Here is a 26149-nt window from a genome sequence, read left to right as displayed (position 1 = left end):
GCACCATTGTTTTTACTGGGAAACATAATGAGCTCTGTGCTGGGGTGGATAGATCTGCACACAGTGACCATGTCGTCCACGCCAAATAATGCAGCTCTCAGTTTTAAGTGGTTTGTTCAGTACAGCTCTGGATTAGGGAGAAACTCATTGTTGCATCAACATGAATTTTTGTTTTTATATATTTGTTTTCTTTAATTAATCGGACAGCTGTAGAGAGACAGGAAATGGGGAGACAGAGAAGGGGCATGACATGCAGCAAAGACCTATAGCCTTTGCATGTGAGGCACCCGCTCTACCCACTAAGCTAAACAACATGCCTTTATTCTATTTTTTAAATTATTTTTATCAATATGTCTGGAAATTGATGATGTGATAGCCATAGCTCAAGCCTTATCTTCATCCTCAACCATGGATTTGCTTTAGCTGGATTTAGCGTTGGTTTCCCATCTTACCTATGCATTTGTTTTGTCAGACCTTCTTTTTGTGCTCTTTTCTTTTAGACTGGAGATGGAGACTTGGACTGGGATGAGGAGTTCGCCCTCCAAGACTTCCTGAAGAATGAACTTGCGGAGAGGAACTGCCGGGTACAGGACGGGCAAACCAACAACAGGCCTGAGGATACGGTGGATAAATTAACAGACAGAGGTGAAGAGGAAGACGGGGAGGAGAGGTGGATGGTGGTGGACACAGCAGGAGAGGGAGAGGTCAGGGACACGTCAACTCCTATATCTGCCCTCTCTGGGGAGGCTCAGGCTGGCCAGGGAGCAGTGGGAGAGAGTCAAGGTGAGTGTAGACACCATGATGGATCTAACAACCAACACACACTAACAGCTCAACACTTGAGCCACTAAAGGACTATTATAACTTTTTTTTGTTTTTCATCAGATTAAATGTTCTCAGAGGGGTCTTCCTTGAGCCTTTTTTTATCCAAGATATTTCAGAATTAGCCTTGACTGAAACCTCTTAAAGGGAAGCCAAATAGGGCTAAATATAGTTTAATATTTTTTTAGCCCTCTTGTGACCCCTGTACTCACCATGTTCCCAGCTCTGGATCAAACCCGGTAGGATTAACAGTAAAAATAAGCTTTGTGCAAGCTTCATGAAACAAGAATGTGAGCTGCATATTTTGACTACAGAGAACAGAACATTTCCTTAATGTAATGATTTATAAAAACTAAAGTTAAAACTAATTTTTAATTAAAAGAAACAAGATTTAATGCCAGCAGCTTTATCTATAATCTAGATTAGGTATGCATTTGTCATAGATTACATTGATCATAACTGCCTCTGCTAATCCAGAGCCAATATTAAATCACACTACCAACAGAAAAGAAGAAAAAAATGTAGCTTTTACAATACTTCAGTTCTTCATCCCTTTAAATTCCTGCTGTGAAGCCAAAAAACACAGTTTTTAATCTGAGGCCATCTTGTTGACTTCACACAATAGTCCAGCTGGTGCATCAGGCACCAGGCCTCACCATGTCTTACAAAGTCCTTCACAGGATAAACGCTCTTGGTGAACAACAGCTTACTGACGCCATTATTGTCTTTGAGTGTTGATTTGTGTGTGTCTGCGTGTGTGTGTAAGTGAGGGAGAGAGTGGATTATCCCTCTGTAATCCATAGGAGTCACAGGGCACTCAGCCACCCTTGAAGCACAAGTACAGTACACACACTCGCGGTCTGCGAGGACACACACTCTGAGGCCCTTGGAAGTAGACCCCGGCCTTCTATGGTTGTTGTGGCCGTGGGCTTCTAAAGGTTGTGTGTGAGAGTGAGAGTCAGTGTGTGCGTGTCCACACAATACATGAAATCCTCTCTTCCTCAAGGTCCTTCTATGGCCAGGTGTAAGACCAGTTGGAGTCCATGAAGTGAGCTCAGTAATCCCCCATTCCTCTGCCTGCATGAGTGGCTGGCAGGCAGAGAGACAGAAAATGAGAGTGCAAATGTGGTCATTAATGCCACCTTAGCCATGCATGGTATTTTAACCCCTCTGCCCCTCCCTCAGATCAGTGCCTTGCATAATAGACGGCCTGACCTTTTACGGTAAAAGGTGGGGTTACTGTTTTTGGGAGTCCATTAACCCCGGTACTTGAAGTTGACAAAAATCTGGGTTCTTAATGAACAGCTTCTTTGTTCTGTCACCTTTTTCTCTGTTTTTATTTTATATTTTTTCTGTTCTTCCTGTTTGTCTGTCACACAGACGCTGCTGCCTGCGCTGAGTCAGAGGTGAACGGCCAGCCTTTGCAGGTAAATTGAGTTTATAAATGTTCCTGTCATGAGATGAGCTGTATCTATTGTATAAGATGCTCACCATGTTTGTGTGGCTTTTGTAAATTAGGCTTTCAGCCTGTGTGTTCCTTAATATTTGACAGAATATTGACTTATTAAATGTATGATATTTTGCTTTTACTACTTTGGAAAACCTAATTGCTAGTTGTACATGTAGTAATGAAGTTGCATGACGTTATGTAACTTGATACCAGACACAAGGTGAGTAGTGATTTCCGTTTTTTTTTTTTTTTTAATGTATTGCCGAGCCGAGCAGAACCGAATGTAACATGTAACATGCAAACATCTTTTAATCTGTTGAAAGTGTATTTTCAAATTGTTTTTATGGTTGCACAAATGTGATTATTAGAGGCTTATTACATTTTTGACAGTATGGAAACTAATGTGCATGAGGTTACTTCAGGGATTTGAGAAATATTTAATAACAGAGATTTTCCTCCAATTGCGACTTCCTGGTAAGGCTTTCCTTACCAGAGGTTTAGAGATGAGATCTCTTCCATTTCACCAAACTCTTTGACTGACCATCTAAAAAATCTGTTGGGAATCCAGGATTATGTTGTGTTTGTTGACACCACATATTATGTTGCTAGGGATTAATCTCAGATGGGCTGTACAGAGGACAAAAGACTCCCCCCAAACCAAGCACTGTGGAGGTCACAGATTGGAACAAGCTAATGACAGTTTCCTGTTATGTATTCGCACACTAGCCTGGTTTTTTAAAGGTCAATTACTCGGCCAACTCTCTACCTGAATCACTGTTGTTATTTTTTCTTGTGCCGGACACTAAATCAGCTGCTCAGGGCTAAAAGTAGGTGGTTGTACATGTATGAGGCCGTTGCCAGGGATGACAGGTGTGTCAGCAGGAAGTAGGAGGACGGTTGTCAGATTTGATGGTCATCTTGACAAATTGGCATACAGATGTTTGCTGTTTTTGAAATATAACCCTACATTTCTTGTGCTATTGTGGTAAGGAAGTAGGAAGTTTTTTGACTTGTAATAACAGGGGATTCAAAAGATGCCTATTATGTTTGGTTGTTGCGGTGCATTGACCACCCACCATTCTTTATATTTTTTATACTTTATGCTACACTTGCTAGAGATCAGTAATCACATCACAGCTCAACATTTTGTCTGCTTTACACTTTTGTCACTGACTTTTCACACTTTTTTTCACACTTGCATAGTAATGCAGTCACATGAAGTGACTCTTCTGCAAACACTTCCTCTTAGCGCAGTCAAGGATGCTCTTGCATATTGAATTTCAGAGTTTCAAATATCAGATAGGGGAATGTCCTTGAATGCAACAGCAATAAGGAGGGATTTAAAACCCCTTTCAGCCCTCTGTGATGGACTAACTCATGTCTTAAGTCTTGTCTTACAACTCTGAAATGAAAGGAAGGCAATGACTGCGTGGAAGGTAGGGATACTTAATTACTGTCTGTGCCAATCTACGATATCTGTGATTTGTTCTTTTTTTCTTAAAATATATTATTAATGTGAAAGCAGAATGTAAGGCACTGTTTGATATTTCAAACACACTGTACCGTCCTTGCTTTCCCCTCGCTCTTCCTTCCTAAGCTTCTGCACTCTGTCTTTCTCTTTTTGTCATTTGCCTACCAAATAGCTCTTGACATACCATTATCCACAACCTCTCCTCAGAGGCAGCAGGCTGCATAGCTGGGCTGAAGCGCTGTGCTTCCTTATATAGAATAACAGTGATGAAACTTTAACATCACACCGACAAAAGGGAGAAGGACTTGTTATTGGACAAACTAGACAAATATGTTTCAAATAGCATCCATTTGTAATGCATTGAATACACTTACGTACACAGTGCATAGTATGTGACCTCTCATTTTCTGATCTTGGGTGTTATGCATTCTTCTCACTTGGAGTCCTCAGTGTTTAATTTCAAGCCTGTGAGATTTCCAGAACCAATTTAACCGCTTCATCATCTCTCCAGTCAGTATAAAAGTAAAGTTTGCTTTTACATTTCTATGAAGATGACAGGAATAAAAGATCTTCCCATCAACCCATCGTTGATGCTCTGTGCTGTCTGTCAGCTGTTAGATTTTATTGACATTTTTATGCAACGCTATCTCATCTGACAAAGATTTGTTTCTATTGACAGCAGGCCTGCTGTTTGCTACATGGTTGATGTGTTATGCTTGTTTGACCTTTTCATCCTTTCCCCTATTTGAATATTTATCTATATTTTTGTTTCTCTGTGTGTGTGTTTTCAGGAAGAGGCAGCAGTGCTATTGAGCGCCCACTCACAAGCTGTCAACATTAGACACCCAGAGGCGGATGCTCTCCCTGATCCGTCCCACTCAGAGAACAGTAAGACCTCCGCCTCCCCCTCTCTCTCTGTTATTAACTCTTTATGTGGTTCAATCATTATTTTTCAGTTCTGCTGTTTTACATCTTAAAGGAGTGAGTCATCTTCTGACTCACTTGGTATGCTGTTTGTTTAGACTTTGCTAAATCTTGCAAGATAAAGGTCAAATGCTACCAAATACCACAGAATGAACATCACTATTGTTGTTGTCTTATATGTATAATTCAGAATAGCATGGCTGCTTTGTAAAATGTGCACTTTAAGTAAAGAAGAGCTACTTCACCACTTGCAGCATTGACTGAAGATGCATTTTCTCGCAACTGGAAAAGTCAATTATTAATTTACTTATTGTTGTGTTTTATTGTGGATATGTGGATATGAACTATCTAAAGTGGTGGTCAAGGAAAGAAATCTTAATTGCTTAAATTGTTTCTTTTCATTATATCCAGTTTTAATGTTAATGTAGGAAATCAGTAAATTGTGCCTTTAAAGAATCTGGTATCCTGTAAAGAACCAACTATATTACATTCCTGTCGCTGAAAAGGAACATATTAATCTTTTCCTTGTCACCTCACATGCAGAGGTCTCTGCTGAGTCCCACTCTGATGGTCCAGTCCAAAATCTGAGCAGCCTGCCTGAGCAGGATCAAACAATCACATCTGCAAACCCCCCTCCTGCAGAAGCAGAGATGGTTTCTCCTGACAGCTCATCACCTGGACCAGTTGAGGCCACCACCCAGAATGAGAGGTAAAGGAAAAAAAAAGTAGGCACTGCATTTGATAAACTGGGTATATGATCATAGCACAGGACTGTATAACTCCTCCTAGAATTTTTAAATGATATCAAATACTGCATTCACTTGTTTGTCTGCTGTTGTCTGTCACAATGTCTTCTTGGCACTACCACAAGGGGATGCCAAAGTCAGGAATTTTCCATTTAATTGAATAGCGGTTTGAATCATAAAATTATGTTTTTGTGATCTGTCAATCACAGTGAAAGGGTTTATTTCTTATTTTGCCAAATTCCCAAGTTTGTTGCAATGAAATAGAAAGTAAAAATATTGACAGTGGACCTTAAATGTTATGTTTATTTCTGCTGAGAGAGAGAGAGAGAGACGGAGTGTGTTTGAGCCATCACTGTAGGGGGGATGTGGCTTTTTGCTGGGTGACATAGCAGGTTTTACAGTAGGTCTTTCTCAATATACCCTGTACATTCTTGTTTCCCATGACACATCTGATATAATTATGTCTGACTAACACAAAAGATTTTCTAAAACAGAGAATGTAATAACACATGGAAAGAAAGAACTGGAAGTGGCGATTATGGCTGTTTGTTTGATAATATTGAAAATTACAGCCACATCTGAAGAGTATTGAGATGGTTGGTTTTAATATAAAAAGAGGACAAACAAACTCTAAAGCAGCCGGCTTTCGTTTTTCTTGCTCAGCCTCTCGGGGACAACTTCACAGGCACATTGTCCACAGGCACCTGTTGGTGTTTGAATTGGAAAATCCACACAAAACAGAGGCTTCCCCACTCAGGAAACTGAAATTACCATACAACCCCATCCAGCATCCTGGCTCATTTTCATGGCAGTATAAATTTTCCCTGCTAGATTTGACATGGGTCTGATAAATACCCACAGTAGTCACCATTTTACTCGGTTTCATCATTTCCCTATGACTTGGTCAGCATTTGCTAGTCAAATGGGTGTTTTTTGCTGTGGGAGGAGTGTGCAGGCTAATTAGTCTCTCTGCAGACATGTTTTGCATAGACACAGTCCACCTACATAGAGACAAAGGCTGTTCCTCATCTCTCTCTCTCTCTCTCTCTCTTTTTATCTATCTTTCTGTTTCATATTCACAATTTTGGGTAATTGGATACCGAGAAGTGTGAAAGTATGAATATAGAATGAGAAGGGATAGTAGTCAACAGTTGACCTTTTGACCTTTTACCTGGGGTCAGCAGCGCGACCAGTGTGGACCACAGAGGAGCAGACGAGAGAGAAGGCGAGGCGGACTCGAGCACAGGAGACATGAGTCGTATGAAGGTTAGTACCAAAGGGGGAAGTGTGTTAAGCATGAGGGATTACAGCTTCCTCTTTTCTGACCCTGTCTGTTTCAGTTTCTCTCTGTCACTAAAGAGTGTGTTTTTTAAAGTGTGTGTGTGGGTTTTTTTTTTTTGGGCGGGGTGGCACTCGGGGTGGAGGAGTCCTCAGGGAGAGTGGAGGTCAGGGATGTAAAATGAAGGGAACGATCAGAGACTCAGGTGGCCATCATTGTGCTGTCTGCTGCAGCATGGGGAGTAACAGGATGGGCTTTCAGCTTTCCTGAGCTCTGTTGTCAAAGGAGGCAAGTACATCTTAATATTTCTCAATACAGTATCAGTAGAAAGTGATATTGGTGTTGCCAAGCTGAAATGCTGCAGATTTAGTGCGCCATGACGATGGGAAAAGAAGATAGATCATCAATTAACAGAAGGTTGAAATTTGCACAAATTCATTTTTCAGATCAGACATGCTGCTCGACTAACGCCAAAAAAACCAAAGAGATTAAATTACGATGAAGTCTTCACATTTGCAGAGCTTGCCTCTCCAGATTGTTCACAATTAGTTTCAGTTTATTGGCTAACCACATGTGATTATCAACAGTTACATAAAAGCAGGAGAGGCATGTTTTGAAGTTCATTAGCTACGACTGGATCACACTGGATCCTGCTGTATTTTCTGCCCGAGTGAACCAATTAGTGTTTACAAAGAGTTGCTGTGATGCATGTTCTATACAATGAGGTCGTTTCATGATAATTAAGCCCAGCCTTACATGGGCTAGCTGCGTTTTCATGGTTGTGGGTTTGTATTGGCTCACTGGTGACGTAACATTGCTCTACCACAGGCAGGTTTGTGTCCTGCTGAGAGATCAATGATCTTGTTGTATGTAGTCTCCTACCCGCAGGTGTCATGCACTCACTGATCACCCCCCGCTGAGAGAGAGACAGGCTTTGATGCTACATGTGTGTTCAGTATGTTGACAATACTCACAGAAGGTTAAAGTGTTTTTAATAATTCAGAAGCAACTACTGCTTTTAATCTACCAACATAGTAGTAAGTATTTGAGTTTCTAATGAACAAAAACATTTCATTGTATTTCACCAATTGTAAATGGAAGATTTTTTGTTTAACCATATCTGTGCTGTTGGCATAGTACTGTCTCACTATTGGATTGAATTTTTTTTTTGATTATTTGTCCCAATGAGAGAAACAGTGGCTGCAAATATATTTTGTTGCTATTCATTTTACAACAGCAATATTTTCTTGAATATGATTGTGGATGAATAAAACGATTGAATTATTGAGCAGAATAAGAAGCTGGATGTACAAATTTGCAATATTTTGGAGGCCTGGATACAATCTTGGACCAATTTACAATGTTTCTAAGAGTTTCAGAGTCAGTTTTAGTTCTGTCTCACTGTTGTTTTGGATGTAAAATGGCTCTGAAGTTGAGGATTCAGTGAAATAACGAGGTCGCTCTCTCGTGTTTTTGAGCAGTGTCAAACGGATGTTACGTTCACTTCTTACACAATATCCTATTGCATCGCTCTGAAAGCTCACCTTGCTCGTGTGTGTGTGTGTGTGTTCACACAGCTGTGTGCACACACTCCGCCTCCACTACTTAGTACTGTGCCAGTGTTAACTCATTCTCTGAGCACCCTTCTCAGCAACACACACACACACACACCACACTCATAGAGCTGCAGGGCTCTTCATGAAGCTCCATATTATATAAGGAATCAGCCCAATCTTTCTCTTCCACACTCTGTTGAGCTTAGATAGAGTTACACTGCCATGGGACAGGTATGCTGCGTGTATATGAATGGATGTATACATGTGCCTTTTAATCATTGACCAATTCTTGTAATGTAGGACAGAAAAATGAGCTGCAAGGCCACCTGTCTTTTTCTCACCCCCTCCTTCTCTTCTTCTACTGTTGTCCATCTCAGAGCCTGAGCCAGGACCATTTGGCAGACAGATCAGCAGCGGAGGACAGGTGAGTGACTATCAATTGTTTGACCAAGCAACCTTTTGACCTCACAGGGTTTTCATGGCACTTTACGTCCAATGGAGTCAAAGCAGAAGTCTTTTCTTTGGATTAACTCTAAGAAAGGAAGGAAGAAACACATTAAGGTTTAATTTGTTTTTTGCAAATGTGTTAGTATTGTGTAATGGTGCACTGTGTGTGTTTTCCAGCACGAGCCTGCTACCTGTGTTGGTGGAAGAGGAGGAGAGTGTGCAGGACGGCACAACTGAGCTCCCAACAGTGGCAGCCAGCATGGCAGGTAAAAGGAGAATCTATCACATCTGTGTGTGTGTGTGGAGATGGAGATGAAGAGAGAATCTGATATTTCCACAGTTTATTTATTCCTCTTCACATCTCCATGTAACTTTGACCACCCACACACCAACTCGTCCTTCCAGGGACAGACCGGCTCGACAGCAGCAGAGCGACCACCTTGTCTAACAGCAGCTCTCCTCAGTCGGGTTCGTCCTTCACACACGTCGGCCAATCGGGGAGCGGCATGGGCAGCGTGACCTCTGACCCGAACCAATCAGAGGATAACGTATCTAAAAAGGACTCTGGCAAAAACAAGAAGGAACTGGTAAGACCTGCTCTTCTCCCACTTCATTCTCCACTGACTGTTAGATGTGTTATCCTAGAATTGAAAGCCGTACACTTGGCTGCTGCTTTTGTGTGAAACAGATGCTGATATTTAATCAGTATGGTTATGTAATGAATTTTGTTGTGATTTAAGGTTTGGTCGTCTGATGGTCAGTGTTTTTTCCCATGTTGTTTTGATATAAGTAGTCATATTTATGGCATGATCAGGATATTTCAAAGATATTATGATGATCATGAAAGAGTTCAACAGATTTCCAGCAGGTGTTATGTAATACAAGCATTCATTTATAAAGGTTTTAAAAATTCACTGTATTTTAGTTTTAATTGTTGAACTGCAACGGTGAGAAAATAACCACACACATACATGAACAGCTGTAACTTCAGTGTCTGTAAACCTGTTTTCTATCACATTCTGAGGCCACGTTCACAGTAGATCTGGTAAAACAGCAGGGTCATGGTGAATAGAACTGGCTTCATTAAGATTACATCTCTTTATCAGTAATGGGATGAGCCATTTTCATCATCATTCAACATGACACTGTGAAATGCTGTCTTTCCAGCTATGTGAGTGTCACAGCGTGTGTGTGTGAATGAGCCAGAGGAAGCACAAGGAAGGGAGATGGTGCACAGTCTCATTTTAGCTCCACTCAGGATCAGAGTCAAGAGTCAACTTCACTGGCAGCTACTTTAAATCCTCACATTACCTTCATAATGTAATGACTACTGAGGGAGAAAGCAGAGAAGGGAGGGAGCAAGTGAAGGGAGCAAGGATGGATGTTAAGACAGATGTAGAAATGGGGGATTCAGAGTTGAATGGAGAACAAGTGGGGGCAAAGGCACTGAGAAATGCAGTAATGTTTGTGCGGACGCTGCAGGAGCTGTCACACCAAATGGAAGCCATCGGGGAACACAAGAATCAGGACGACCAGAGTGAGGCTAGCTTGACCAATGGGAAGGAATGTATGTATGCTACACTGTTATACTATTTTTCTGCATTTTTAGATTAAAAAAAATTAAATCAGTGCTTATACAAGAAGTCTTTGAAAATCTAAATGTTGATTGCAGCATTTAGTTGGGTAATATGCCATGATTCATCTGCTTGTCATGTCTCTCTCCAGCTGAGACGTCAGTGATCTCTGATACAAATGACAGCTTTAAAGAGGACAAGAACAGGTGAGGCACCAAATGATCATAACAACCCTACTTAGTATTTAAATCCATATTTATCCATGTGTGCATGGTACAAGCCCTAACTGTTATCCCTTTATCTACAGTCTGTCACCATCTGAAAAGGAGATTGAGGTTTGTGCACCATCACATTTTGAAGCTGTTTTAGATAGAAGTGATGTCAGCCTTTGTCTGTTGTCTGATATCTGTTATTTTTTGTATTTGATTGTTGATTTATAATTGGAAAAATAACTTTGACATTGAACTATTATGACTTTTCTGGGCTGGGGAATCCTAACAAAACCTTTTGAAATGGTCAATTCTGTCAGAATTCACTGCCACAATTACAAATCCAGCAAATAGCTCCAATCTAAAATGTCTTTGTCATGTTTTCAGGCAGAGTTCCAGCGTCTGGCACTGGGTTTCAAGTGTGACATGTTCACCCTGGAGAAGAGACTGCGGCTGGAGGAGAGGTCACGTGACCTGGCTGAGGAGAACGTCCGCAAGGAGGTGTCCAGCTGCCAGGGGTTACTGCAGGTCAGTGTGCATATGTCCTGCTCTCTGTGGATGGATCACACAAGTTCTCCTCCATCACTCATCAACAGAACTTTATTTCATCAGGTGTAACTGTATTAGCATTCTCAGTCTTAGGGATTCTGCATTCATTTTTTGATGACTACACAATGAGTATTTGTAGCATTATAATTTGTCCTGTAGAGAATCATTGCATGTTTCAGCCTGATTGACTGGTTTCATGTGAGACTTGTTTGAATATTTGGACAAGCTCTGTCACACCTGTGTGCTGTTGATAACAGGGTTGAGTTGGTGAGAACCAATTTCCTTGTAAGCTGCCGTCACTTTCTGTGATGTCTGTATGTGATTTTTCCCCTCTGCCTAACCTTCCTTCCAGGCTTTGACTCCTCTGTGTGAGGATGACAACCAGTCCATGGAGATCATCCAGAGGCTCCAGAAGAACCTGGATATCCTCATCCAGTCCATGACCAGGGTGTCCAGTCGCTCTGAGATGCTAGGAGCCATTCACCAGGTGGGCTACTGTAATGAGAGTATGAACTGAACTCCATTTTTAGCCCTGGCTGAGTCAACAACCGAACAAAGTGCAATGTCATGTGACTGTGGTTGTTAACTGGAGGTTTGTGTGTGTGATGTCAGGAGAGTCGTATTGGTAAGGCTGTGGAGGTGATGATCCAGCATGTGGAGAACCTGAGGAGGATGTACACCAAGGAGCACGCCGAGCTGATAGACCTGAGGGAGAATCTCATGCAGAATGAGAGGTCGTTTGGATCACACACTGACAGAGGTTGGAAATGTTGAATACACATACACACTTAATAAATAAGCAGTACCCAATAGGTAGGCTTTTAAAAGGAATAAAATATAGTCATCACACTAATTAAACCATATACTGTCTACTGCAATGGTTCTCAAAGTGGGGTTATTTATTTATTTATTCATTTATTTTAAAAATCTTACCACCTTTTCCAGACATTTCTCTACAATATTTCCAAAAATTCATGCCAGTGGCCCTAATTTGAACAAACACTGACTAAAAAAGTAACGTTATATTCCGTCTCAGAACAAATATTTGAGTATTTCTGGTGTTTGCTTCAAAATTTTGTCCAATGGGGGTCTGTGGTCTAATTTGTGTCAATTTGATGTAAAAAAGTTTTACTGTATGCATGTCTTGACTGTACAGTATATACAGACAGGTATGTGTGCATATGTAATATACTTTGTACATGTGTTTCTCTTTCCAGAAGACTTCCGCAGCAAGAAGCAGTCATCATCACAGTACTACAAGGTGACCTCCATTACTCAGTGATTTATGTTAATTTTATTTGTTAATTGTGTGTTGATGAGGTGTTCATTTTTTTCTTTTTTCTCCCCTCAGTCATCAGCCCGGCGGGTCAGCATAGCAGCGATCCCCCGCACTGGTGCAGGCAACATGCACTTTGACATGGTGAGGACAACACAGCCATCACATCACACTACACCACAGCAGCCAGAGGTTTTCTTAGCAACAAATTGGGAGAATCATTGTATGTACACGTTCATCACTCCCTTTATTGTAAGATACTGTATTTTTATTTTTTTTCTCTTAAACTACAGTACAAAGAAGGCAAATGTAGATTGATGCTTCATTGTATCAGGTTGCTGTTAGTGCTTAAGGTACATGCAGCAGTGTAATGTTGGAAGTGTGAAAATGTCTGAATTTGTAGTTTCAACACAATCTCAGAGCAGTGAACTTAGACATGTAAACTGATTTAAGTGGCCTTGTGTCTCTGTTGGAGAGTGATGCATTCAGACAAGTAGATGTTTTAGTTTTGAAGCACAAAGTGTTTCTAGTTTTGTTTTGTCATGAAAAAGAATGTTTACATGATGCTGACTCAAACTCTTCAATTTCCCAACACAGCCCAAAACACAAGACGGCTCAGAGGCTGAGACAGAGCGACTGACCAGGCGATCCCCGTGGTAGGTACTTGTATGCGTGATGTGCGTGTGTTACATTTGCTATTGCATCAAGAAGTTAAACAAGATCTAGATTGTGTGCAAAGGGGAGAGTGGATATAATAAAAGAAAGACAACTGTTGAAATGACTTTTTGAAAACATGAGAACAGAATTGTTTCTGATGTGGGGGAAACTACCGGCTGTCGTTGCATTCGAGCCACAGAGGCTTGCTGTACCATGACATGAGGGTTGTTGCTGTTGTTGTCATGCACCAAAGTGATAATGGTGGTTTCCAGGACTGTGGCAGGGAAGAGCACGGCACGCCCCCCACTAAAACGCTTTGTTAGCTCTGCGGCCTGGGTTGACACTGAAGAGCCCTCTCTCATGATGAAGGGGTAAGAAATGCCGGAGGAGGAGGAGGATCATGTCACGCTGGCTGCGTCGCACAGGCTTTCACACTGGACACAGATGTATAAAGATGGCAGCTCTCTGGTGTGACTATATGTCTGAAACTGTCAGGGTCAGGTTCACATTTCTCCAAATTACTTTGCAGTGGATTTTAATGTGGAATATTTTTTGCTTGAATCTGTAAAAGATAGCTCTAAGCAAGAAACAAAAAATACATTCATCTTATCTTAACAGAGTCAAACAATTGACACTTAGTCACAGTGTGATATGGATGACAAGATGACATGGAAATATGGGCTGAAACAAAGACCAAAACTACAAAAATGAAAAGAAAGCTTGATATCTTTCACTATGGAAAGTGACTGTGTGTACTTAAGGAGTAATAATGTAAAGGGGAGTTGAACATACTCGGCTGTGTTGTCCCTATGAGGGAAAAACAATGACGGCAAACCACAGCAGCCATCTTTAAAGCATCTGGTCCATCCTCGCATGGGGAAGTGTTTATCAGAAGCTTACATCCTTTATTGTGACATTTTCTAAGTCTGGCACATTTTTCCTTCACGTCGGTGAAACGTGAAGCGACAGCTGGACTTTTTTTTTAGTGTCACCACATGCTTTCATATGTTTGGACAATAAAAGAAGCATTTGCCCTATTTGAGCTAAGCCAAAGTTTAAACTTAAGATGATGTGAATAGAGCACTTCTGATGATCTCCAAATATCTGAAAGGTCATGAAGCTGCTCCACTCTGCCACCGGCAGAAGGTGGAGCTGATGGCAGAGTGGAGGAGGTGCAGATTTAGGGAGCTAGGCAACTAACGCACCTCCCTGATTCTGCCTGTTACAGTGCAAGTCCAACCAAATAGCCACTACGAGCCTACTGCAGCACCACGTTCTGCCAGTCCTTTACAGGTGCATCTCAATAAATTAGAATATCAAGGAAAAGTTTATTTAGGTCAGTAATTGAATGAATGAAATTGTTTATTTTGGTCACACTCAAAACCAACCATTTTGTGTGGACAATTTGGCCAGCACAAATACATAATTGCAACCATACATTTCACACACAACAAAAAATCATACAGTAACCGAAAAGGGAATAGGCTGAAGCACAAGGCTTTATTTGCGTATCCTGTACACTCCATAAGATTAGATTACCTAGAATATTAGCAGTACAAAACAATAAGACGAAAAGAATCAATTCAAAAAGTGAAACTAATATTGATCCATTACACACAGAATGAAACATTTCATGTCTTTATTTACTTCATTTCTTTTAATTGTAATAATTATGGATTACATTAAATGAAGGCCTAAAATTCAGTGTCTTAAAAAAAATGTATTTTACAAAAGAGTAATTTTTTTTTAAAGCATTTTTTAAAGTGGAAATGTTGGCCTTTCGAAAAGTATGTCCAATATGCAGCATTCAATACTTGGTTGGAGCCATTTGACTTGAACTATTGGAAATGGACTTTTCCATGATATTCTAATGTATTGGGATGCACCTGTATATTGTTGGGCGTGCATTGTTATATTATAGAAGAGGATTTCAAACAGACTGGTAATTTAAAGAGGGCTCTCTCAAAACCTTTGTGTACAACAGGTGAATGTAAATCATTGAGTCTCATCACCTTTGCCTGCTTTTGTTGCCTGCATAATGCATGAAATGTAAAATGTGTGCATGGCATGTGCACATGCAAAGCGGGGTTTGGTCATGTGGCCGCGCTCGTTATCTGAATGTCCAAAATGAACAGTGTGTTTGTGATTGCCTGACCCACGCGTGCCCACAGGACGGCCTGCGACAGCACCGACTGCCAGTCGGAGGACGAGCAGAAGGAGGAGCCGGTGGCAGAGAGGAGGAGGTCCAGCCTCAGTGAGCTGGGCAACAAACTCACCTCCCTCATTCTGCCCCTTAAGACGTTAGTCCAACCAAATAGCCACCACTAGCCTACTGCAGCGCCGCATTCTGCCAGCAAAGCCAAGAGGCTGGCTACGTAGTGGGAGAGTTCACCATTTAGCTGTACTGAGGTTCCAGTAGCAAACAGCATATTTTCTGGTGTGAGATATTTTATTTTTATCTCATGCTTTCTTAATCGTTTTGTGGTGTTGTATACTGCACTGCATTTCATGGTATCTGTGACAGATCTAAATAATCAACAAATCTAAGTTAGACACAACTTTCAGGTCATGTGTCAAATATTTAATGAGCTAATTAAATCAAATCTTACACTTGAGTTTTTTTTTTTTTTTTGGGTGAGTATATGGAACCTCCTAAGTGATGAAACTCTTTCATAACATGGGTCTGTGCTGGACTAGCTTCCTCTTTGCTCCAGGGGCTCAGCAGCTTTTAATCATGTTTACAGAGCATTTCTACTGGAAGGGCCAGAAATGAACCTTTTCCTTCAAGCTGTTAACTGACTTGAGATCAGTGTATGTCAACCTGCCAAATCATGATGAAAGCTTTGCGATTTCATGCATGGATCTCAAGTTCTGCACACTAAGCCCAGTCCGGATGTTAACTGGGCTTAGTATTCTGTCACTTACTAACATCTTCAGCCAATCTAACAATTTGAAATACAAACTGCTACACTTTGGACGGTTTTCTATGATTTATGTGGGGCAACTTGAGTATTTTATGCAAGCAGATCATGTGTTGTCTTGAACTTTCCTCTCTTCTTTCCCTCCCTCCACATGGCTCAGGAGTCAGGATGAACTATTTGTTATGCTGTAAGTGTGTGGGGAGGAGAATCCACAGCTCAAAGCGCTTGTGAATTCTGTCTCTGTGCAAAAAAAACAAACAATACATGCATGCAAAAGGTCACTCCTACTTTTACTACATATTCCAGGCCAAAAATCATCTTCTGCCTTTGCCTAATCAGTTGTTGTGCAAATCCACCTCCATGCCAACTGCCATAAACTGTGCCGCTGACCGCTCTTTCATTATGCTGACGATGTGAATGCTTTTGCATCTTTGACACAGTTCGAGACAGGTGGTAAAATGTGCTTCATTAAACCCAACTAGACTCCATCAAGCTGCAGCTGATTCACCCTCTGCCATTCCCTGCATAAGTTACCACAAATGACCCACAGGTTGTAGCAGAAAGTGTTGTTTGTTAAGACACTGCTCTGTTTCACATCACAGTCTAACAATTTTTGGTAACTTATCCACTTGCTTTTTGTCTGATACCATTTATCTTCTTTGTCTGTGTCCATCCAACTGACACATTTTTAACCATATTGTGTGTGTAACATTTTGTACTCTTCCCTCGCCCTCCTCCAGCCCAAGCCCCTCCTCCAGCCCCACATCCACAAACCCAGGAATGGCCCAGTCTCTGTCCCATGGCCTGACCTCTTCCCGGGCCGCCGCAGCAGCAGCTGTAGCCAGAGGTGGCCGGGGGCTCTGGCTTTGGTTAGCCATGGTGGTGGTGCTGGCAGGTACACACAGTTTGTCAAAAGTAGTATTTTTTTTTTTAAAGGGATAGTTCACCCAAAATTCAAATTGCACTCATTATCTACTCACCCTCATGTCAACGAAGAGCAATCTTGTATTGAACCCCCGACATGAGAAATTGTTCCAAAAAAAAAAAAGTCTATGTTTTAAGCTTGTTTGTAGCGGAAGCTCCCAGTGTCTCGGTTCACTGCTCTTCCTGTGTCGGTGCAAATCTCGTGTGATTTGCACTGACCGGCAGAACAATTTCTCATGTCGGGGCTTCAATACAAGAGGGACATTACAGACGAGCAGTATGGAGGTATTTGGATGTTTTTTGGTGTGTCTTTTTGGACGAAGAAAGTTGGTATACATTGATAACCATTATATGGATAAATACTGCTGCGCGGACCCCCCCGTAACTCAGAGAAGGGACGGAGGACTCTGAAAATTCTCACAGCTCTTAGTCGACATGAGGATGAGTAGATAATGAGTGAAATTTGAATTTTGGGTGAACTATCCCTTTAACACACGTGGTTGGTATGTTTTTTAATCACGTGGATAAATCCAGAGTTTGAATTTGACAGCTGTGAGAATAAAACTAGTTTTTGCATAGAAGTCTATACATGGGATGGTAATATGCAGTTGTTTGTCATCCAGGCCTCCTGGCTCTGCTGGCCAGCCTGGTGATGCAGCCAGCAGTGGATGCTGCCCCTGTGGGGACAGGGGACTCGTGGATGACCATCCAGCAGCTGCTATGGCCCTACGCTGGGCTTCGCTACAACGGGCAGCCGCCAGTCTAGCCCCCCGTGACCCTGGATGGACGGCGTTATCGCCCATCAGCCTTCTGCAGAGATCGTCCGTGCACTGGGGGGTGGTGATGAGGAATGGACAGTGCATCACTCCTCGGTGCAGACCATTTGGATGTTTTTAATGGTGCCTGAAGATTCCTAAGAAGATGAGACTCTTTGACAGCACTGGCCAGTCCTCAAGGGATAGTAAGCCCCTACGGAGGATTTTATACATCACATCACGTTTGCTAAAAAAATTAGTTAGTCTGCTGTGTGAATGCATGTGTCTGTGTTTCAAGAGAAGAAGCAGTTACAGGTGGCGACAGCTAACGTTCTTCACAGTGGGCCGCTCTAAATTTTAACACATTATGATGCAGTTTTACTCAGCGCCCTGGCAACAGTCGACCTGGTCCCAACACAATACGTCAAATCAGGCTTGATTAGTCATCAGAGCAGAAGCAACACCGACCGGCCAGTCAGGTCGCAGCTTAATCAGAACGATAGCACTGACCCACCAAGTCCCTCAAAGGGCCACAGCACAGTTTTCCATTGACAGAGATCATGGACGATGTGGCTTTTTAAACACATTTCATGCACTTGAGGACACGGGGGACTGCCAGCCTTTTACATGGAATATTTAATTCCTTTTAATCATTTCTTCTAGTCTATAAACACTGATAATGTTGATTTTAAGTGTTTTTTTTGTGTTTTTGAAATCTATATGAGTTTGTTAGTTTTGAGTGGGGAGATGTGAATATGTTTATTTTTGTTAAATTATAATTAAAGGGTTTTGTTTTTCCTTTTTTAAAATTTTCCTCTAAAAGTTCTTGCTGTGGTGGTCACCGTTTTCAACTTCATACACTTTTGTATGTTCCAAAGAAGATGCGTGAAACTTTGCACAAATAAAGTAGCCAATTCTACAGTAGAAGCTGCGTGTTCTTGTGTGCATCCAAACATTCATGCAGATGGTTAAAATGCATTTAATTAGTTTACAAAATTGCAACCAAGTGAGTTTGACACAGGCTTAAGAAAACATCAGGGGTCTGGTGGCACAGAGCAGACTCTGCACTGTGTCGATAAAGAGGTAACTGGACTCCCTGGTCCTCGCTGTGTCTTCAGAGCTCATGCTGTCCTGGAGAACGTGGATGAAGGTGGAGTGAAACTCACTGCCAGGATAATGATCTGGAGAGAAAGTTTCACTCTGCTCTGTAGTTTCCAGCTTCTGATTCCTCTGTGCGCCCAGGAGGTAAAGACTCCACGAGTCCTTGGGCACAGGGGCGAAGCCACAGTGCTCACACACCTGGCAGGGAAATGGTACAGGGAACAGTAAGTACTTAAACAATCTAAGGTCTATTTTTTATTTTTTATTTTGGGCCTGTCAACTTTACCATAGCCAGCAAGTTCACTTTTTGTAGTGATAACAGGTGCTCTGTGCTGGACCACACCTCTACTCTGTGTAGCACTTAACTTCCTTCTTCCTCATTCATTCTGAAAAGATTATTTATCTCTAAGCTGCGTTGCCTGTGGGTGTGTAAATATCAAATCTTAATTCGTTGGAGGCACCCAGGTGGCGTGGTGCACTCCCAGCTGTGATGCAATCCTTGCCGACAAAACATTATTTGTCACGGTGCCAATGTGGAAGTGGTTTGGTATGGACATCTGCATGTATCTTTTTGGCTCCACACATGGGGAGACACATGACTGTGTTGCACCCTCCTCTGTCCAACACTCGTATCTATGCTTGAGCAAGAATACCTGCAGGACCAGATGCTCGGCTCCACATTTGGCATTCCACTTGCTCCATGAGAAAGCACAAGCAGAGGAGAAGAGGGCCATCTGTTCGTAGGCAGCATGCTCTGTGAGTGGGTCCTGTAGAGTAGATGAACCATACAGCAGATTTTATAAGCACAGAAATGTTGGACTGATGGATTACCATGACATTTACATCATACTCTTAGCTAGTCATCTTGTATTTAAAAATTTTGCCAGGAAGGTAAGGGTTAACATGCTAAATCCCACGTCCCATTGGCAGGATATGAATTCATGCCTGATAGGATGTTGCAAACACTAGTTTGTACGGAAGGGGATTAGGGCCGCTGTGGAAAAAAAAGATTTTTTTTGTTGAAACTCTGAATTCTGACTTTAATCTCAGAATTATAAGAAAAAAGTCAGAATTTTGAGTTTAAAGTCAGAATTCACTTTTTTTTCCCACAGCGGCCCTAATCCTCATCTGTAAATTTGTCTATTCAACACAGCAAAAATAACCACATTATTATTATTATTAGTGTTTGCATCTTCTTTTTGTCTTTTTTCTAAAAGCTAACAGGTAGACGATGCAGACCTTGCCACAAGTGCTGACATATCTATCCGTGTACTCATTCACAAAGATGTTGATCCCCACGTTGAGCATGGCTCTCTGTAGGACGGAGCTGCTCATCCACTTTCCCAGGAGCTGAGAGAGGCCTTTCTCCCGTTCGGACTGCAACATACACTGGTCACCCTGTCGTTAATGAAATAACACAAACTTTATGATTTCAACTCTATTCCAAGAGAGGTGTTGATGTGCGTACAGTGGTTTCCTGTTTTCTACCTTGATAGTGATACTGAGGTCAAAGAGTGCTCCGTTGACGGTGAACACAGCCGAGTCGCGGCCCAGTGGTCTGAGCTCCCAGCTCTGGAAGGGAAAGTTGGCGTACGTTTCCTGCATCAGCACAAACGGTTGGAAAGAGGCCATCTTGAAGGAGATCTCAGCCTCTTCCTCCTCATAAGACGCATCAATGATACCGTCCATCCTCCACTGCTTACCTGGGATCCCATTTTTTCACATATCATTTCATACACAATTCTGTTTTAGTGCTTCTCTTTGTTTTACTGATTCTTTCTTACCGGCAGCATCCCAGCGAGCCACTTGGGGAGTTTCCAAAAAGACAACAGAGTCAGGCAGCTTCACAGACACTCCCACTGGGGGACATGAGAGGGCATCCTTGTCATCCGCATTTCTCTCCGTGGGGTATTGAAACACTTGTAGTCCTGTGTCCAACACCTATGGATGGCGAGATTTCAGAGATAAAAAGGAAAAAAGTGGGGGTCAACTTTAGAGGGTGGGCTGCAGAGACTGGTGAAAGCGGCCACTGAAACTCTTTTCTGATCACCTCTCTAATCTCCCAGCCGCTGGCCTGGTGGGATTGTGGTGGGAGGCAGAATGCGTCGTAGTAGAAGACCCCACCCAGAGGTGTATACTGCATCAAGTCCACCGCCTGGACATGCTCACCACCATCCATCACCGATAGCTGCACTGAGGGAGATGTCAAGTCCCCTTCAGCTGGGAGAGAGAAGAAACACATGGTCTCTTTAAACCTTTACTGAATAAACTGCTTAATAAACAAAGTAAACATCCCTGAACAGGGTTCATGACATCTCCATGACTTGGCAGCAAGTTTCCATGTTTGGAATTTTCAAATTCCAAATTCCAGGGTTTTTTTTAAAACGTAGGAATCCTGCCTGAATCAGGATTTCAAAAGCATTCGTAACTTAGATTTATTACATGGTGTTGAGTCTTTGCCAACAGAAACTTTGTCAGTCTGTTTGACTGACAGCAGGTTTGTGGTGTGGAGCATCAGGAAACATTCGATGTGGCATCTTACCACAGATCGCCTCCATCTGTGTCTCTATCTGACTCCTCTGGCCCTCAGAAGGCTGGAGACTGTTTTTCCTCGACTGCAGGCTGGTTGCACTCTGTGAGACACACACACAAACACACACACACACAATGAGACTGAAAACACCAACATTAAATGTAGGAACCTAGCATAGCCACTTCTTCTTTTTTTGTATTACCTTCCTCCCTTCCAACCCTTGGACAGACTGCACCTCCTCATCCAGCTTTTGCGGTTGCGTCTTGTCATCCTTCACCTCTTCTTCGTCTTCTTTTCTCTCCCCCTGCTCAGGGAGATCTGCATCTGCTGGAACCTCTTCACCTCCTGCAAGAGATCTGGGAAGAAATACCAATGTTTCTTAATCACAGTGATAGGAATCTTAATAACAGCAGTATTGGTTCTGATGTCTGACCTGCAGCTCGGTGTGTGTATTTTCCGGTGAGTCATTCTGGCCAGCAAGGACAGGTGGTCATAGTGTGTGTGGAGAATCCGTACTCCGATACTGCTCACGGCCAACTGCTTGGGAAGCTGGAAGCCTAGACTGACCTCTTCAAAGTTTAATCTCTCAAACCTGGATGGACAGGTTAGACAGACTTTCTTTTTATTATAACCCATAAGGTAAGGTAAACTTTATTTGTCCCTTAAGGGAAATTTGTCTTGGGCCCATATTTCGGCCTAGTTGCATAGCAATACATTCAATGGACAAGGAGACAGGACATACAAGAAACATGGTAATAGTAATCAGTTGTAGTCAGTGCTAGTGCAATAAAATTGCATACCAGGACCTCATAAAAAAGAAAACTTACTGTAATAAATAAAAATAAAACTACTTACTGTAATAAATAAGACCATAGTAAGAGCGTCATCATAAAAAACCTACTGTAATAATAAAACCATATAAGACCATAATACAACCACAGTCCAACCCTGGAAGATCAGTGCAACAAAGCAATAGCAACAGAAGGAAATAGAATATATTATAATACATAGAATATATTAAGAGATGTTTCTACAACACAGACCTTGGATTCTTCTTGAGGTTGGCCCACAGACACACTGTAATATTGTCATCCTTCACCACAGTCTGCATGTTGCCTGTTTCAGTGTCAATGCTCTCACTGGCTCTCTGTAACCAGGGAGACACAAAACAGAAAACAAGAGTTATGGTTCCAAAAATCATATTACACGCGCCGGTTTTGCAATACTGCCTCACATCTTGCGAAATCGACAACCTGCATACATCACAATAAATCACCAATGTTTACATACGGCTTCCCCATGCTGTGCAATGCATACTTGACAGTGTGAGCGCAATTCTAATCTGTACCTTGAGGATCTCCTCAGTGGTGAGGAGGTGTTTAAAGTGGATCAGCTCCATCAAATTTATGAGCGCCTCCTGGTACTTCTGGCCCTCTTGTGGATCTGTAACATCTCTGAGCAGAGCCTCCAGCTCCCGAACCAGCTATAAAGGACATAATGTACTTTATTTTAGATTTTGTATCATTAGAATTCATTTGCAAATATTATATTTCTAAGACTGCTTCACTAATAACATGGTTCATAGAAGGATTAAATTAACATTTTCTCATTTGGTCTTGTTTTCAGTGTAAGGAACAAACAGTGAGGTGAGTTTATCTTTTTATTTCTGTGATCATGAAGTGTCAAGACACATACACACACACACATAAAATACAGACCCGCAGAGTGATGTCACACTTCTTGAGCACAGATGTGATGCTGACGTCGCTGTCATCTCTCCATAAACTGATGTATGTGTTAATATCCTGCTGTACTGCTGGGTCAGGAATACCATCACAACGCATGTACCTCTCCCACTGCACACAAAAAATAAAATGTATGTTAATGTCAGTCACAGGAAATAAGTTGCACTGGTAACAGTACATGTGTCAGACATCCAGTTTCTTTTAAATCTCCTTTATAACTCACAGACAGAAACACACACCTTTGCTTTCTCCTCAGCATCAGCTTTCCATTTGGTTGCTGAATTATGATTCTCCTCCAGCAGATGGCGCAATTCATCCAGCTCATCATCTCTGCGCTCTCTGTCCTATCAGCAGAAGAGTAACAGCATCCCCACTCAAGACAACCATCACTACAGGACTTGTTTTGAAACAGAATTTATCCTCAAAAGGGGAAAGACTCAGGCTAAGATATAAATGAACATGACTGACATGATATTTCTTATTCCACAGGGAATATATATATATTACCTTTAATTCTAGCTTTTCCAGCTCCTTCTCCTTTCTCTCTCTTTCTAGCCTTTCCTGTTCCTCTCTCTCTGCCTGTAGTCGAGCTTCCTCTGTAATGCAAACCATATGGTACAGTACATGTTTTTAAATAGAATGAATAGGGGAAAAATCTCTGGCAGATTTACCTTCCTCTCGCAGCCTCCTTTCCTCCTCCTCTTGCTGCTGCTTTGCCTTCTGGGCCTTGGATAGTTTACCTCCTTTCTTCAAACAAGCCAGACATTATAAATGATTAGAAGTTCACAGTTCGACAGTTCATTTGTCTATCTATACTCGCTTGTAAATTAGTGGACTGCTAAGGTGGGTAATATACTGAATGTGTGAGGTGCATGAGGACGGTGATGTACCCTGCTGATCTACCCCTGCATTTTGATAGACTATTTGATCTTTGACTTTAAATGTGATTGATCTGTCTCTAGAGAATGTGGTGTCTTCCTTTTGCTCATACCTTTCCTTTCTTGGGCGGCTATCACACTCACAGGAGAAAACATGGAGAGAGGATTAAAGAACAACATGCTTCCGGTAAGGTTAGTGTGGAAATAAAGGAAAAATAAAACTAAAAACACTTTCTGCTACGTTAAATACAGCTAATCGCAGCCCTGTGCTCACTACTTGATGTATCTTTAGCGTTATCACTATTTATAGCAATTTAACTATTACCTATAGTTGAGTTAAACCCTACCTTAAGATTTTAAAAACGTTTTAAAGTCAAAAGGGGGCCTTTTATTCGAATAAAATTGTTAAAAACTCACCATACTGAAGTTTACCAAAAGCTAGCGTCCCAGTAACCATAGAAACATGAGCGCATGCGTAGTCCTCTGTTTTTATTTACGACAGAAGACGGGACGATTTACGGCTGTGTTTACTACTGGGCTTGCTTGTTCACTGTGAAGGGAAGGACAAAGTGAAACACGAGACGTCTCTTCGGTAAAGTTGGACTGAACAGACCCAACAGAATAACACGTGTAAATATGAACACACTGTGTAAAGTTGTTTGCAGTGGTTTGTGAAGGACGTAGCTCGTGCTAAAGGCTAACTAACGAGCTAACTGGCTAATTCTATTGTTAGCACTGCCACCTCTGCTGTGGTTTCTGTTTCTCTGACAATTTTATGTCGTTTTTCTGTTGTTTCAGGGGCGTGAAAGCCCACCTCGTCTCTGACATGGCCAACCCTTTAAGGGGTGAGGTTATCAAACTCTACAAAACTGTAAGTGAATCCATCGACACTTGAATACGTTGCATTGGACTAACTACACAGCAAAGATGATGCTTTTCTTAAAACATGGGAACCCTTCCTGTCATATTGGTTTGAATATTTCAAATATTTCTCTCTGATCATGTGGATGTATGCATGGCAATGTGCCCTTAATTTATTTGACTTTGTGTGTATGTGTGTCATGTGCATGTAGTTACTAGTATATTGTTTGTGTACTTACTTGTTTGTTTTCTTTGTGTGGGAGGTGACTCCTGAATCTCTCACCTGTATAAATCAGAATTTCAATATGTATGTGAGCCAAATGTATGTTTGTTTGCTCTTGTTTTATCTCTTAAAAATGTAATATACATATATTTAAAAAAACAACAACAAGTGGATCAGCTTTTCAGACTGCACTTGAAAATAAGAAATTTGTTCTTAATTTGCTTGCCTGGGTAAATAAAGGTTAAATAAAATAAATAAACTTGCTGCATACTGTGTTGATATTGTGTTAAACTGTGGTTGTCCTCCTCCTGAAGCTGCTGTACCTTGGCCGAGAATACCCACAGGGATCAGCGTACTTCAGAGAGCGGCTCAAGTCAGCCTTCATGAAGAATAAAGACGTGACAGACCCTGAGAAGATCAAGAAGCTGGTGGCCCGGGGCGACTTTGTCATCAAGGAGCTGGAAGCTCTCTATTTCCTCAGGAAATATCGAGCTATGAAGAAGAGGTATTATGAGCCAGAGAATCATTAGACATAAACACAAATTGTCTTTGTGAAATGAAAATGGGCAACGGGAACAAAGAGCCAAGGAACAGTCAGTGTAAATAATATCTACCACACATTACACTGCAGAATTGACAAGCTGCCCAACAGTTGCTCTTATATTATTAAATTATATTTGCCTCATAAGGGAAATGGAAAGTCCATTTGGAATATGTGCCAGAAAGTGACGTTAATGTAGCTGTTACAGGATGTGCATTGTGTTTTCTTAATTCACAAGTTGCACTTTTTAATCTCAAATATTGTATGTATGTATGTTTGGTGATATCACAGTTTTTTCCCCAAGAAAAGTTTGGTCCACTGCCAGATTTATAGTCTAGTCTAAACCAACATTTCATCAGGTCAGTTATTTCATAATAATTTAACATTTCACATATTTGGATCATGAATCTTGCCTATATGTTCTAGCTAAACAATAAAGATACAGTCATCCACCTGATCTGTGATAAACTCTAGAAGCTGACTGACTGAATCACATTGTCAAATGTATTTTGTATTTCAGTGTACATATAGGCTATATATTTGTAAATACGTGGTCACATTTTTTTGAAGGGCGAATGTACATGACCATGTATCTCTGCACTACTAGATAGAATTCAAAACAAAACTGTACAGGTGCTTTAAAACAGTGATATCTGCTGTCAAAATAAAGATTATAAAGTCACAAAAAGGTTCCATATTGATTTAAC

The 26149-nt window shown here is 41.5% G+C and overlaps 3 protein-coding genes across 4 annotated transcripts in view; 2 read left to right on the top strand and 1 right to left on the bottom strand.

Moving 5' to 3' along the window:
• Positions 1 to 17663, top strand: part of lrmp (lymphoid-restricted membrane protein) — a 29530-nt gene extending 11867 nt beyond the window's left edge. Inside the window, exons 18-39 of the mRNA XM_083999211.1 lie at positions 501 to 783; positions 2203 to 2249; positions 4535 to 4631; positions 5211 to 5376; positions 6598 to 6679; positions 8626 to 8672; positions 8873 to 8961; positions 9101 to 9282; positions 10178 to 10262; positions 10421 to 10475; positions 10577 to 10604; positions 10866 to 11006; positions 11380 to 11514; positions 11640 to 11787; positions 12245 to 12288; positions 12379 to 12447; positions 12901 to 12959; positions 13233 to 13331; positions 15132 to 15260; positions 16042 to 16068; positions 16622 to 16776; positions 17429 to 17663. Coding sequence (XP_083855337.1) covers positions 501 to 783; positions 2203 to 2249; positions 4535 to 4631; positions 5211 to 5376; positions 6598 to 6679; positions 8626 to 8672; positions 8873 to 8961; positions 9101 to 9282; positions 10178 to 10262; positions 10421 to 10475; positions 10577 to 10604; positions 10866 to 11006; positions 11380 to 11514; positions 11640 to 11787; positions 12245 to 12288; positions 12379 to 12447; positions 12901 to 12959; positions 13233 to 13331; positions 15132 to 15260; positions 16042 to 16068; positions 16622 to 16776; positions 17429 to 17571 — 2310 coding nt within the window. The 3' untranslated portion in view covers positions 17572 to 17663. The remainder of the gene's footprint in view (positions 1 to 500; positions 784 to 2202; positions 2250 to 4534; positions 4632 to 5210; positions 5377 to 6597; positions 6680 to 8625; positions 8673 to 8872; positions 8962 to 9100; positions 9283 to 10177; positions 10263 to 10420; positions 10476 to 10576; positions 10605 to 10865; positions 11007 to 11379; positions 11515 to 11639; positions 11788 to 12244; positions 12289 to 12378; positions 12448 to 12900; positions 12960 to 13232; positions 13332 to 15131; positions 15261 to 16041; positions 16069 to 16621; positions 16777 to 17428) is intronic.
• A 920-nt stretch (positions 17664 to 18583) lies between these two features.
• dnai7 (dynein axonemal intermediate chain 7) lies at positions 18584 to 23997 on the bottom strand (the record flags this gene model as incomplete). The annotated part of the gene is made up of 16 exons (XM_083999956.1): positions 18584 to 18859; positions 19315 to 19428; positions 19901 to 20059; positions 20150 to 20364; positions 20446 to 20602; positions 20712 to 20881; positions 21204 to 21294; positions 21397 to 21550; positions 21628 to 21786; positions 22238 to 22341; positions 22543 to 22677; positions 22913 to 23050; positions 23179 to 23283; positions 23447 to 23535; positions 23611 to 23686; positions 23962 to 23997. 16 exons carry the CDS (start codon positions 23995 to 23997, stop codon positions 18584 to 18586), a joined length of 2178 nt encoding a protein of 725 aa, XP_083856082.1.
• A 326-nt stretch (positions 23998 to 24323) lies between these two features.
• Positions 24324 to 26118, top strand: lyrm5a (LYR motif containing 5a). Of its 2 annotated transcripts, none has more exons than XM_084000013.1 (3): positions 24324 to 24447; positions 24616 to 24688; positions 25216 to 26118. In XM_084000013.1, the coding sequence occupies exons 2-3, from the start codon at positions 24644 to 24646 to the stop codon at positions 25429 to 25431; spliced, it is 261 nt and encodes an 86-aa protein (XP_083856139.1). In that variant the 5' UTR covers positions 24324 to 24447; positions 24616 to 24643; the 3' UTR covers positions 25432 to 26118. The 2 variants fall into 2 exon arrangements, with proteins under 2 accessions (XP_083856139.1, XP_083856140.1); XM_084000014.1 differs by having other exon boundaries at positions 24330 to 24409.
• Positions 26119 to 26149: the final 31 nt, after the last annotated feature.

The sequence above is a fragment of the Trachurus trachurus genome (assembly GCF_905171665.1).
Source record: "Trachurus trachurus genome assembly, chromosome: 23".
NCBI lineage: Eukaryota > Metazoa > Chordata > Actinopteri > Carangiformes > Carangidae > Trachurus > Trachurus trachurus.
Note: the sequence above shows the minus strand (reverse complement) of the source record. Positions and strands in the feature narration are given on the sequence as shown.

Excerpts from the sequence above, each read along its gene's own strand:
- lyrm5a (XM_084000013.1), top strand. The coding sequence starts at position 24,644 with ATGGCCAACCCTTTAAGGGGTGAGGTTATCAAACTCTACAAAACT. Across the intron at positions 24,689-25,215 it reads TTATCAAACTCTACAAAACT|CTGCTGTACCTTGGCCGAGA; the intron begins GTAAGTGAATCC and ends CTCCTCCTGAAG.